The sequence below is a fragment of the Eucyclogobius newberryi genome, unplaced genomic scaffold, assembly GCF_026437365.1.
Source record: "Eucyclogobius newberryi isolate DKJ021-1_F unplaced genomic scaffold, fEucNew1.0.hap1 SCAF_21, whole genome shotgun sequence".
Lineage (NCBI taxonomy): Eukaryota > Metazoa > Chordata > Actinopteri > Gobiiformes > Gobiidae > Eucyclogobius > Eucyclogobius newberryi.
The window spans coordinates 2,631,565-2,645,845 of record NW_027315846.1 but is presented as its reverse complement, the minus strand read 5'-3'; the positions used below and the strand labels follow the sequence as shown (position 1 = coordinate 2,645,845).

Below are 14,281 nucleotides of genomic sequence, written 5' to 3'. Positions count from 1 at the left end.
CGTGACGCGGCTGCAGCGAGCGCCGCTTTTGGGGGAAACGAGTGCGGCTCGGGTTTATGTTTTAAAGGCGCCGCAGCAGGAATAAACATGACGAGCGGGACCGAGCGGGGAGGGAATTAAAGTGCGCTGCGTCATCATCAGTTACGCTTTTGAACGTATGGAAGCCACGTTCTGCCAGTTTAGGAAAAAAACAACAAGCGTCACCGGAAGTCAGAGTTTACGAGTTGAAAAGATAGAATTTGTTGTTGAAATTGTATCATTTTCTTAATCTGATTTTTGACTCTTAAGTGACAAACTCCAGCACTGTTAATTCCCTGTTAATTTCCATACATTGCTGTTCATTTCTATACATTGCTGTTAATTTTCATGCATTGCTGTTAATTCCTTGTTAATTTTCATGCATTGCTGTTAATTCCTTGTTAATTTTCATACATTACTGTTAATTCCTTGTTAATTTTCATGCATTGCTGTTAATTCCTTGTTAATTTTCATGCATTGCTGTTAATTCCTTGTTAATTCCATACATTACTTTTAATTCCCATGGAAAATTCCAAACAATGAAAATCGCCAATGTTTTGCAATGCTAAATATAATCGAAGAGCAAATCAGGCAAGTGCAGTCTGCAGAGAAATCAATCAAAGCAGTACAGTACAAAATATATATAATAGTTAATTTTTATAATTAGGGCTAAAGCAAAAAGTGACAAAATCTTTGGGGGAAAAAAATCTGATTGTCTCAGAATACCTTAAACTTCTTTCTAAAATTAGCAAGTATTTAAGAAAATCATGGAAATGAATCATCAAATTATTGTAAAAAGTGAATGGTTAAGAGAGGAATTCAGTTAAAGACCAGTTTTTTTTGTGTTTGTTCAAGTCGTGGGATGTTCAACGTGTGACCCGGCGATAAACTGACCCGACCCTTGAGCCGTTCGGTCAGAATAACAAAATAATACACCAGGCCTGGGTTGAACAGACACGGTTTTAATAAAAATCTCAAACTAATCCAATAGGAAACGGCTCTTTCTCACACACGTTACACAGTTGATAGACAATGACAGAAACAGATTAAACGTGTCATAGTGTTAGCATGAAACATTAGCTCTGCCAAAGAAATGACATAATGTGACCAATACAAATAAGTTGCATAGTTAATTCACCATCTTTCGTTGTCATCTGTTAATACGAACTGCATAATAAATAAGTAATCAAAGTATAATGCCCGTTATCGATCAGTGAGAGCTCAGGAATCGATCACCAAGTAAATGGATACAGGAAACGGTCTTCTTTAAGTAGAGCAAAGGGTCAAACGGAGAACAAACCAGTGAGGAATAAGATGTTACAGGTTTTAATTTATATTTACATGTGTTACGGGACATTTTGGTTGAGAATGATTGATTAGTCGACTAAAAAGCGCTCGATCCTTTTAAGTATTTCTGTGGTTTGACAATGTGTGTGAGTCAAAGTGCATTGACCAAACAAAGACCACGAGATTACAGCACGTCACACAAGTATTTCGACTGAAAGTAAACAGTGTATTTATCTGTAAAAGGCAGATTAAACTCACAATTCACACTCAAATCTCAAGAAATCTCACTCTATTCTTTCCCTTTTCTGCCGCTGTGAATATAAATCCTTTAAAATGTCCTATTAATTAACTAAACAATTAACTGTGTGTAGTGTTAGGACCGTGATTCACAACCTTTTTGTATCAGGTAAACCCTAAATTGTGTAATAATTAGGAAGTATCAATCTATTTGCTACAATGTTGTAAATTATGTACAATTATTTTACAATATCAGTTCTTCAAAGATTTCCAACGGTGCGTTTGCTGCAACTCGAAACTAAACCTGGACTAGAACAGGACTAAACCTGGACTAGATCAGGACTAAACCTGGACTAGAACAGGACTAAACCTGGACTAGAACAGGACTAAACCTGGACTAGAACAGGACTAAACCTGGACTAGACCTGGACTAAACCTGGACTAGAACAGGACTAAACCTGGACTAGAACAGGACTAAACCTGGACTAGAACAGGACTAAACCTGGACTAGAACAGGACTAAACCTGGACTAGAACAGGACTAGAACAGGACTAAACCTGGACTAGATCAGGACTAAACCTGGACTAGATCAGGACTAGAACAGGACTAAACCTGGACTAGATCAGGACTAGAATAGGACTAAACCTGGACTAGATCAGGACTAAACCTGGACTAGAACAGGACTAAACCTGGACTAAACCTGGACTAGATCAGGACTAAACCTGGACTAGATCAGGACTAAACCTGGACTAGAACAGGACTAAATCAGGCCTAGAACAGGACTAAACCTGGACTAGAACAGGACTAAACCTGGACTAGAACAGGACTAAACCTGGACTAGAACAGGACTAAACCAGGACTAGATCAGGACTAAACCTGGACTAGATCAGGACTAAACCAGGACTAGATCAGGACTAAACCTGGACTAGATCAGGACTAAACCAGGACTAGATCAGGACTAAACCTGGACTAGATCAGGACTAAACCTGGACTAGAACAGGACTAAACCTGGACTAGAACAGGACTAAACCTGGACTAGATCAGGACTAAACCAGGACTAGATCAGGACTAAACCGGGACTAGAACAGGACTAAACCGGGACTAGAACAGGACTAAACCGGGACTAGATCAGGACTAAACCTGGACTAGATCAGGACTAAACCTGGACTAGATCAGGACTAAACCTGGACTAGATCAGGACTAAACCAGGACTAGATCAGGACTAAACCTGGACTAGAACAGGACTAAACCTGGACTAGATCAGGACTAAACCTGGACTAGATCAGGACTAAACCTGGACTAAAACAGGACTAAACCTGGACTAGAACAGGACTAAACCTGGACTAGAACAGGACTAAACCGGGACTAGAACAGGACTAAACCAGGACTAGATCAGGACTAAACCTGGACTAGAACAGGACTAAAACAGGACTAAACCGGGACTAGAACAGGACTAAATCAAATCTCTAATCTATTTATTTTTGTAAGGCCCAAAATCACAACAACAGTTGCCTCTGAGGGCTCTGAGGGCTAAACAAAGACTAGATCACAAACAGGAATAAGTCTAATTTTAAGAAACCTAAATAGTTTTGATCGTAACTCTAAATTCCCTTTTAATTCTACAGTAGAAAAATAAGTATCGATACTAAAAGAATTCCAAAAACGGTACAAAACACAAAAAAACACGTAAACATCGACAAATAAACACAAACAAAATCACGGCTTGATTAAAATGACACTCCCAATTAGTCCAAAGTCTATCAAATTTGTCCATTTCCAAATCGGAACATACTTTTCTCCTGAACAGTTTTAGAATGATCTCGAGCTTTATCAGAACTAGTACAAGAGAAAGTATTTAAGCAGAGTACCGTAGTATCTAAGAAAGTACTAGTATTTTGTGTTAGTAACGTCTAACTCTCTAAACTCTTCACAGTGAAGCTCTCCGTCCCGTTAACGTTCATGTCCACGTTCCTTGGGCAGCGTCTCCGTTCCCGTTACCTGAGCGCGAGGATGGCGTCGTAGCACTTCCCGGTCCGCCTCACCTGGGCGCCGTGGAAACCGCCGCGGTCCAAGATGGCGGCGTACTCGGAGGGCGGCCTCTCCCGGCCCTGCGTCTGCACCAGCATGTTCAGCGAGAAGCACTGCGCGGTGACCGGGCCCCGGCGGCTCTCGAACAGGAGCGCCTCCACCAGGAGAACGGCGCCCCCTGGAGACGGAGGCGGGGCCAAGAAAGTGCGTTAGCGATCGTTTAAGTCATATTATGTCCTCTTATTCTGTCTAAAAGCTCATGTAGTTTAGACTTGAGCTGCAACGAGGAGTCTATACAATATTGTGACCATTAAAATAACCGTAATACCGTATTTTCCGGAGTATAAGTCGCCAAAAAATGCATAATAGAGAAGAAAAAAGCATATATAAGTGGCACTGGAGTATGACATGCGGTTGCAAGTGTGAAAATAACAAATAATATCACATATAAGTCGCTCTTATATAAGTATATAAGTATAAATATAAGTATGTAAGTCGCACCCCGGCCAAAACTATGAAAAAAGGTGCGACTTATAGTCCAGAAAATATGGTAGAATTTTTTCAATAATTCTAAACAGACTCTAAAACAAATACAGAAGACAGTGGCAATATGGAACCAAAACGTCTAAAGAAAAGGAAATAACTCTTGATTCTCTTTTTAGAAGTCTTCCGTCTCCGTTATTCAAGCTTTATTTGGTTAAATGCATTAAACAAATCTTAATGTGCGATAAAAATAATCGTTTGACAAGTCGAGTACGAAAATAATCATTCGTTTTCGCTCTAGTTTAGACCTTTACAACCGTGTTCTGAAAGAAACGTGATTCTTGTGCTAGACTTTGTTTATTCCAGGACAAAACGAATGTCCACTGTGAACTTTTAGAACATTAAAAAATCCACAAACTTGTCAGAACCATTACCAATCCACCTTCATTTTTAATCCATAAAAAAAAAAAGACTTCCTGCTGTTTAAATATGTCACGTCACAAGGAAAAGTTACAGGTCAGATCTGCGACGGGGCGATCACACTCTCAATAAGAATATATGTATTTTTAAACAAGATAAACACCTACAAAATAGTGCTGTCCAGCTATAAATCAATCTCTTTTTCCACAAATGTTCAGTTCTACTTCTGCTTCTTCATTGGTCCATTAAAGGTGCAGTGCCCGACTTTTATCTCTTCAATCAAAATATATCACAAAAGCAGAAAAAATCTCACTTTGTCTGAATAAAACGGTCCAAAAAGAGCTTGGGACGCGTTAGAGAGCTTTAAAAACCTACTTCCTCCTTTCACACCGGCTTTAATCATTATCTAAAGACGTTTTAGATCAAAATAAAACAAACTCTTGTGTAAACTCTGGAAGCCGCATTCGCCGCTGCACGTTTCATAATCTGGTGCGTATAATGGAGGCCCTGTGACCGCGGAGAGTGAACGCTTGAACGCTTCTGTGCAAAAGCTCTTTCTCCTTTACACGGCGCATGAGGCCGGAGTTTGCTCTGACCTGGTTTACAGGCGGCGTGGACCCGTCGCAGCAGAGCAACGCACTTCTCCTCGGGCCAGTCGTGAACCACGCGAGCCAGAACGAAGAGGTCGGCCGGGGGGAGGTCGTCGGTGAAGAAGTCTCCTGGAAACGAGGGGAAAGAAACATGGTTCAATCACTAAAATGAAGATAAAAGTGTGTAATAAGTCTGGAAATAGTGACGGAAGACTTCACGAGACAGTATATCAAGAAAAACTGAATATATTTTGGATATTAACACTTTATTTGGTCCTAAATTGATCAAAATACCTTTAAAACACGCCCACCTCCATCAAAACCCCTCTAAGACACGCCCACCTCCATCAAAACCCCTCTAAGACACGCCCACCTCCATCAAAACCCCTCTAAGACACACCCACCTCCATCAAAACCCCTCTAAGACACACCCACATCCATCAAAACCCTCTAAGACACGCCCACCTCCATCAAAACCCCTCTAAGACACGCCCACCTCCATCAAAACCCCTCTAAGACACGCCCACCTCCATCAAAACCCCTCTAAGACACACCCACCTCCATCAAAACCCCTCTAAGACACGCCCACCTCCATCAAAACCCTTTAAGACACGCCCACCTCCATCAAAACCCCTCTAAGACACGCCCACCTCCATCAAAACCCCTCTAAGACACGCCCATCTCCATCAAAACCCTTTAAGACACGCCCACCTCCATCAAAACCCCTCTAAGACACGCCCACCTCCATCAAAACCCCTCTAAGACACGCCCACCTCCATCAAAACCCTCTAAGACACGCCCACCTCCATCAAAACCCCTCTAAGACACGCCCACCTCCATCAAAACCCCTCTAAGACACGCCCACCTCCATCAAAACCCTTTAAGACACGCCCACCTCCATCAAAACCCCTCTAAGACACGCCCACCTCCATCAAAACCCCTCTAAGACACGCCCACCTCCATCAAAACCCTTTGACACGCCCACCTCCATCAAAACCCTTTAAGACACTACCACCTCCATCAAAACCCCTCTAAGACACGCCCACCTCCATCAAAACCCTTTAAGACACGCCCACCTCCATCAAAACCCTCTAAGACACGCCCACCTCCATCAAAACCCTTTAAGACAAGCCTACCTCTATCAAATCCCTTTTAGGACACGCCCACCTCCATCAAAACCCCTTTTAACACACGCCCACCTCCATCAAAAACTATTTAAGACACACCCACTTCCACCAAAAACTTTAAGACACACCCACTTCAACCAAAAACTATTTAAGACACGCCCACTTCAACCAAAAACTATTTAAGACACACCCACTTCCACCAAAACCCCTTTAAGACACGCCAACTTCAACCAAAACCCCTTTAAGACACGCCCACCTCCAGCAAACCCCTTTAAGACACGCCCACTTCAACCAAAACCCCTTTAAGACACACCCACTTCCACCAAAACCCCTTTAAGACACGCCCACTTCAACCAAAACCCCTTTAAGACACGCCAACTTCAACCAAAACCCTTTTAAGACACGCCCACCTCCATCAAACCCCTTTAAGACACGCCCACCTCCAGCAAACCCCTTTAAGACACGCCTACCTCCATCAAAACCCTTTAAGACACTCCCACCTCCATCAAAACCCTTTAAGACACTCCCACCTCCATCAAAACCCTCTAAGACACGCCCACCTCCATCAAAACCCTTTAAGACACGCCCACCTCTATCAAATCCCTTTTAGGACACGCCCACCTCCATCAAAACCCCTTTTAACACACGCCCACCTCCATCAAAAACTATTTAAGACACACCCACTTCCACCAAAAACTTTAAGACACACCCACTTAAACCAAAAACTATTTAAGACACGCCCACTTCAACCAAAAACTATTTAAGACACACCCACTTCCACCAAAACCCCTTTAAGACACGCCCACTTCAACCAAAACCCCTTTAAGACACGCCAACTTCAACCAAAACCCCTTTAAGACACGCCCACTTCAACCAAAACCCCTTTAAGACACGCCCACTTCAACCAAAACCCCTTTAAGACACGCCCATCAGAGAAGAGGTAAAAATAAACAAAAAAACAGAGCAGGAAGAGAAGAGGAATTAAACGAGTCAAAGGTCAAACTTGATAACGCTCTGCACATGAGGGTTTTACAAAACCCACCGTCTAATGTGCTGCTTATGTTTGTTAATTAAAACATGAATAATGAAAAGTGCCAGAACGTCTCTTCCAGGTTCAGGCTTCACACTTGGACATTGACCACATCGACTTAAGCTCTGACCGCTCTGAAACGTGATGTTGTCGTCGTCTTGAGCGAAGTGTTTCTGCGCAGCGTCGGTGACGGACGGCAGGTCGAACACGGTGACAGCGGACGAGGGATACTGTCGACACAGCTCGCGAGCCAGCGCCCCGGTGCATCCTGGGAAACGCACACACACACTTGAGTATTAGGCAAAATCAAGCACAAACAAATCCTCTTATATGGAGCGTTATGTGAAGGTTAAGCTGGAGGAAAGGCCGGATAACACGCTTTAAAGCTCAAGAAAGTGCCACAGCTGCAGTTCAGCTTCATTCACTCTGTTCTGAGCCTCAGGAAAAACACAGTTTCAAATTTCCCAGGTTTGTGAGGCAAAAGGTAGATCTGGAGCTCTCTCGTGTCGTTCGAAAGTCCATAATCATCTCCAGACTCGTTCTGAGCATTTCTGCCTCAAATCCCGTTTCTTACAAGTGCGCTCACATTAGCGCCGGGTAAAGCTAGCTTTTGTTTATTTTCCCATGGTAATTCCCACCTGCCAGTAGATGGTGTGAGAGAAAGTCATGTGCTCTTTTATTTGAAGTTCAACAACACGAGATGCTAAAGTAAAAGGTGCAAGAGCCAGTTTAACAAATGTTTAAGCGCCCCCTGCAGGTCGGACCTAAAATGCAGTCAAGATAAATATGTTTCGAAATTTGCTAAAAAATTATAAAAATGTTATGACAGAATAGCTAATTTTTTTAGGTCTATAACTTCACTTCCTGTTATTGATGACATCACAAAAGGAAATTACCCAGCAAACACTGGGTGTGATGTCACTTCCTGTATGAGTGTCCCTGGTGTGATGTCACTTCCTGTATGAGTGTCCCTGGTGTGACGTCACTTCCTGTATGAGTGTCCCTGGTGTGACGTCACTTCCTGTATGAGTGTCCCTGGTGTGACGTCACTTCCTGTATGAGTGTCCCTGGTGTGACGTCACTTCCTGTATGAGTGTCCCTGGTGTGACGTCACTTCCTGTATGAGTGTCCCTGGTGTGACGTCACTTCCTGTATGAGTGTCCCTGGTGTGATGTCACTTCCTGTATGAATGTCCCTGGTGTGACGTCACTTCCTGTATGAGTGTCCCTGGTGTGATGTCACTTCCTGTCACTTTTCTACAGATTTTTCAGCCTTTTCTCCACAAATACCTGCTCGATACTATAATTTATAAAGAAGTGGAAACGTTCCGGCGTTCTACCTCCGAGGTCCACGACGGTTTGGAACGGCGCCAGGTCGAACGCCGTGACGACGTCGTGTCCGTCCAGGATCCACGACGAATTCATCAAACCCATGAACTTCAGCATCTCGTCCTCCGACCTGGAAAACACCGAGCGCACGTTTAAAAAGGCTAAAAACTAAACGACGGAGGCTGAAACCGCACGATGAAAGAGCTCGAACCTGTAGATGGCTTCAAAGATCTGCTCTGCTGGAATCCCGAAGGCTTTCTCGTTTTGGTTCTTTCCTTCTCTGAACAAACGACAAACACAAGAGTGGGCGGAGACAATGAGAACGTGACATCATTTCCTCCACAAACAACTAAATTTGCCGACTTATTGTGTCTGGAAATGGTCTAATTGTTGGAGAAACTGTGGCGGCGTCGAGCCAAACCACGTTCTTCTGAGACAACTGTGTTAATGTTGTCGTTCCATTTGATTTCAGAACCAAGTACCGTAGTTTCCGGAGTATAAGTTGCCAAAAAAAGCATAATAGAGAAGAAAAAAACATATATAAGTCACACTGGAGTATGAAATGAGGTTGCAAGTGTGAAAAGTTGCTCCGGAGTATAAGTATAAAATATAAGTATAAGTCGGACCCCGGCCAAAACTATGAAAAAAGGTGTGACTTATGGTCTGGAAAATACGGTATTTGGGCCTTAAAACTCCTGCCATGGACACAATAAATAGATACTTTTGGAGCATACTTTTGACATTATAACGGGCCGTAATACTTGTGTTATTTTTATTTTGGCTATTGCTCTGGTCGTGCTCCATGTTTTGTTATTTACAGTTTTTTTTTATTTTATTGAAATACATTTGAAACATACATTGAAAAAATAATGTATGTCTATATAAAAAATAAATAAATAATAATAATCATATAAAAAATATATATATAGAAAATATATATTACAAAATAATAATATATATAAAAATAAATATATAAAAAATAATATATATAAAATAAAAAAATATGATAAAAAATAAATACATAAAGAAAAAGTGTCGTGAAGTAGTTGTAGTGAGGATAATGCAGGATATAGGCTGGGTAAAGCTAGTGGTGAAAGTGTGGTACTGCAGGACGTGAGCGGTACCTGACTGCCTGGGCCATGTGGTGCCACAGCGGGTAAATGGTCTGGGACTGGTACTGGATCATGGCCTGAAGAGACTTGGGACTGTCTTTGGCCAGATACAGGTTCGACACATCAGTGCTGCTGTAGAGAGCTGAAAAAACACAAAGTACAGCCCCACTGAGCAACGTGACCTCCTGCTCCACATCTGAACCAGGTCTAAACCAGGTCTAAACCAGGACTGAACCAGGTCTAAACCAGGTCTAAACCAGGACTAAACCAGGACTAAACCAGGACTAAACCAGGTCTAAACCAGGTCTAAACCAGGTCTAAACCAGGACTGAACCAGGACTGAACCAGGTCTAAACCAGGTCTAAACCAGGACTAAACCAGGTCTAAACCAGGTCTAAACCAGGACTGAACCAGGACTAAACCAGGACTAAACCAGGACTGAACCAGGACTGAACCAGGTCTAAACCAGGTCTAAACCAGGACTAAACCAGGTCTAAACCAGGTCTAAACCAGGACTGAACCAGGACTAAACCAGGACTAAACCAGGACTAAACCAGGTCTAAACCAGGTCTAAACCAGGTCTAAACCAGGTCTAAACCAGGTCTAAACCAGGACTAACCCAGGTCTAACCCAGGTCTAAACCAGGTCTAAACCTGGTCTAAACCAGGTCTAAACCAGGTCTAAACCAGGTCTAAAATGGGCTCAAGTTTGTCAAATACATATGTTTTGTTTTAATCTAGTTTTATTACTTTAGTCGTCTGAATCCATATGAGTTTTTGTTCACCAGAAAATACATGAAAGTCTTATTTTTTTGTCTCTGGGACTGAAACGTGAAACATCTGGATCTCTCGTTTCCTTCTTTCCATCGTTTATTCAGCCACTAATGATTTGTTTATTGATTAGTTCGAACGGTTCTCCTTTCTATTCATCGATTTATTGTCTAGAGCCTCTGGTAAACATTTATCACAGTTTTACTTCTGTTGAGTTAAATCTGAGTTTAAAATGACAGGAAGTAGAACTTGAATCCCTCTGTGATGTCATCAGCGTGCGACACAGAGACAGTTTAAACCATGGTTGGACAAATAAAGGTGTTTTATGGTCTTATTGTGTGTCAGATCAGAACTGTTGTGTCATTTATGTTGAGTTTGGCTCTTGTTTACAGTCTGGTTGCTATGGTAACAGCTGTGGAACCACCAGGAAGTACAACTATAAACTTTATGGTCAAAGTGGAGACAAACAGCTCAAATGTTTAGTGAAATCTGAAATATAATCATGTTTACTGCGGTTGAGTGAAATGTGTAGTTTAACCTTTGACACAGACAGTTACGAATAATCAATTAAGATAAATGCCGTATGTCCCGCCGTATCGCGCCACCTGCTCTGACCTGTGCCCTGGGTCGTCTCCACCTCCAGGATCTCCACGCCGACGAGCGCGTCCAGCAGCCGCTCCGCCCCGTCCGCGCTGAGCTCCAGCCGCGCCGCGATCTGGGCCGCGCTCAGGGGGTCAGAGGTCAGCAGCAGGTCGAACACGCCCAGCTCGCACGCCGAGAAGATAATCTGGACCAGAGGAACGCGAGGGTCACTCCACACACACCCCCACCCCCCCCACACCCACACACACCCCCACCCCCCCACACACACCACTCTTTTCTGGACTATAAGTCGCACCTTTTTTCATAGTTTTGGCCGGGGTGCGACTTATACTCCAGAGCAACTTATAGTCCGGAAAATATGGTATTTTAGTTTTTCAGGATTTTGTACACGGTCCCATAAAACAGCTGTAAATAAGCGTGTTATTTGTATTAAGAGTTTTTGTTATCTGTTTCTTTATCATTTACTTCTGTGCTTAATCTGTGTTGCAGTTGTTACTGATCCATAATCCAGTTTTAGAGTCATGTTTTGTCCTCAAATACCGTATTTTCCGAAGTATAAGTCACACCAGCCAAAAAATGCATAATAGAGAAGAAAAATACATATATAAGTCACACTGGAGAATGAAATGCAGTTGCAAGTGTGAAAATAACAAATACTATCACATATAAGTCACTCCGGAGTATAAGTATAAATATAAGTATAAGTGCAACTTAATAGTCCGGAAAATACGGTAAAACTTAAGAATCGTCTTCTGCTGGCGACTGAAGACGGATGTGAAGTGTCCTGATCTTGTCCCGCTGCAGATCTTCTCAGTGCGACTCGGCCAATGTGGAGGAGCAGCGGCTCTACTCCGAGCTTCCAGCAGAGAAAAGCCGTTTCTCTGATGTCTGCGGCTCTGGTTTAGGCCCGGTTTATTATTTATCATTCATTTATTATAAAGTCCAGAGTTTTTGGACCGGGCCGCTCGTTTTCTACTTTAAAAACGGTCTTTTTCCAGAGCTTAAACACTTCCGAGCCCCTGAACGCTTCACAAAACGAGACGCTGAGAGTTGGCGATAGAAAAGCCGAGTCCATAGCGTCCCGTCGTCTCGTGTTTCAGTCCTTTCTGAAGCGTTACCGGGACGTCCCATCACACCCGAGTGAAATCTAGGCCACTGCAAACCACCTCAGGACAAACGGGACAAAGTAAAACCAGACGAGTTTCATGTTTGAACGTTTGAAAGTCTTGATTTCTCCAGAACATGAGCTAAAACAAATACAGTTATGACTTATGGACCAAATGTATGAATCACAGTGATAGTAAATCTCACTTATGGGACTTTTTCTTGATTGTACGCCGCTTTTTGGACGTCTGACATATTTGAAAACTGTTTGGAATTATGTGACATTTTAATATTTCCACAGAAGACGCTGAACTGACTGAAAATGTGTTAAAAAATTACTTTGCAAATAGATTATGGGCTTTTATTGATTAGAAGCAGGTTCTATTGTGAGCGCCTGACAGACAGTTTAAGTTATTTTCATTTTAAAAGCAAAATGTGATTTAAATTACGTTTGTTTTAGAGTTTGTGTGACGCAATTTAGATTTTTACTGTCTATTTTCTCTCTGGTTTCTGGTTTGCGCTGTTAATGTCAAGTGTTTAAATTGAAAAATATATAAAAATAAAATAAATAAATAAAATAAATAATGTGATTAAAATTACAAACAGAAAATATGTGTAATTTACCACAAAATTACGCCACAATTTTTTGGCAGAGACATTCTAGAGACAAATCTATACATTTTTTGCCATGTCATCACGTTTTCCTTGACTTCCAAACATCCAAACCTTCCAAACAACTCGTATTACTGACAGTTTATCAGTTTGACTTGCCTTAGAGATCCTGAATCCATTAAAATACTCCAGAAGTTTAAAAGGATAGTCCAGTTCACTCTGGGAGAGCTGCTCTGCCATGACCTGCAAACACCACGCGCTCATCAAACACGTTTATTCTCTTTATTCTGCTTTATTTATCCGCGCTTTAAACCGCTCACCTCTGGAAAGAAGACAAGCAGAAGAAGAGGAGGATGAGGAGGTGTTTTCTCTGCACAAAACCCGCCGCGTCGAGCTCGTTTTTCGGGTTTAAAATGCCTCAGATGTCGCGGGTTCTCTGCGGGTTCTCTGCGGGTTCTCTGCGGGTCACGAGCGGGCGCACGTGATGCTTCCGGTTCGATTGAGACGTTTTGGGGAATTAAAAATGAAGCGGAGTTTTTTCAGTCTCTGTGACGGCGCAGCTGCAGTACCGGGTTCATCCGCAGCAGCAGGCGGCGCTGTTGGTTCGGTAAAGAGACTCTTTATGTTTATTATTTTTTAATCACTTTTTATTCCCACGCGCAGAAGGAAAAGAGCAGTTTCACTTTAAAAAATAATCTTACTTTAGTTGGTATTTATAGTTTGAAGAATAATGCATTAAATTTAAGCACAATATCTGGTATTTTTAAAGAACAGACATTAAAAAATATTTGAAGGAGCAGAGCAAGAAACACAAGGTTCAAATAATTTAGTAGTTAACATAAACCTGTTGATTTACTCTCAGTGCGAAGAGAACCAAAACTTAAACTCCAGTAAGTGAAGTAACTTAAGAGTACTGTACTTCAGAGTGGATATTTGGTTTAGCACATTCACAGTGACCTTCTGCCCACGGCCTTTAGCAAACAAGAAGATGCAGTTCATCCGGAAAGTGCATCACTTTGTCCACAGTTTGACATGTTGAACCTTCAGAGCCTCTGGAGCAGGTCAAGGACGTCTTTGTAACTGCTGCATTTGTCTTTCTCTTGATTCTGAACATCTCCACGTCATGATACCACCACCACCACCATCATCATCACGCTTCACTGTGGGTGTGGCACTGTCCAGGTAACGGGCGGGGCCACCACCATCATCATCACGCTTCACTGTGGGGGTGGCACTGTCCAGGTAACGGGCGGGGCCACCACCATCATCACGCTTCACTGTGGGGGTGGCACTGTCCAGGTAACGGGCGGGGCCACCACCATCATCACGCTTCACTGTGGGGGTGGCACTGTCCAGGTAACGGGCGGGGCCACCACCATCATCACGCTTCACTGTGGGGGTGGCACTGTCCAGGTACCGGGCGGGGCCACCACCATCATCACGCTTCACTGTGGGGGTGGCACTGTCCAGGTAACGGGCGGGGCCACCATCATCATCATCATGCTTCACTGTGGGGCTGGCACTGTCCAGGT

General features: G+C 42.8%; 1 protein-coding gene across 1 annotated transcript; it reads right to left on the bottom strand.

Annotated features, from left to right (window-relative positions):
• Positions 1-3,501: 3,501 nt before the first annotated feature.
• asmt2 (acetylserotonin O-methyltransferase 2) lies at positions 3,502-12,989 on the bottom strand. The gene is made up of 8 exons (XM_072457707.1): positions 12,909-12,989; positions 11,046-11,217; positions 9,673-9,802; positions 8,760-8,828; positions 8,560-8,678; positions 7,351-7,488; positions 5,070-5,192; positions 3,502-3,748 (listed from the first exon to the last, which is right to left on the bottom strand). The coding sequence occupies exons 1-8, from the start codon at positions 12,987-12,989 to the stop codon at positions 3,537-3,539; spliced, it is 1,044 nt and encodes a 347-aa protein (XP_072313808.1). The 3' UTR covers positions 3,502-3,536.
• Between the last annotated feature and the right edge of the window lie 1,292 nt (positions 12,990-14,281).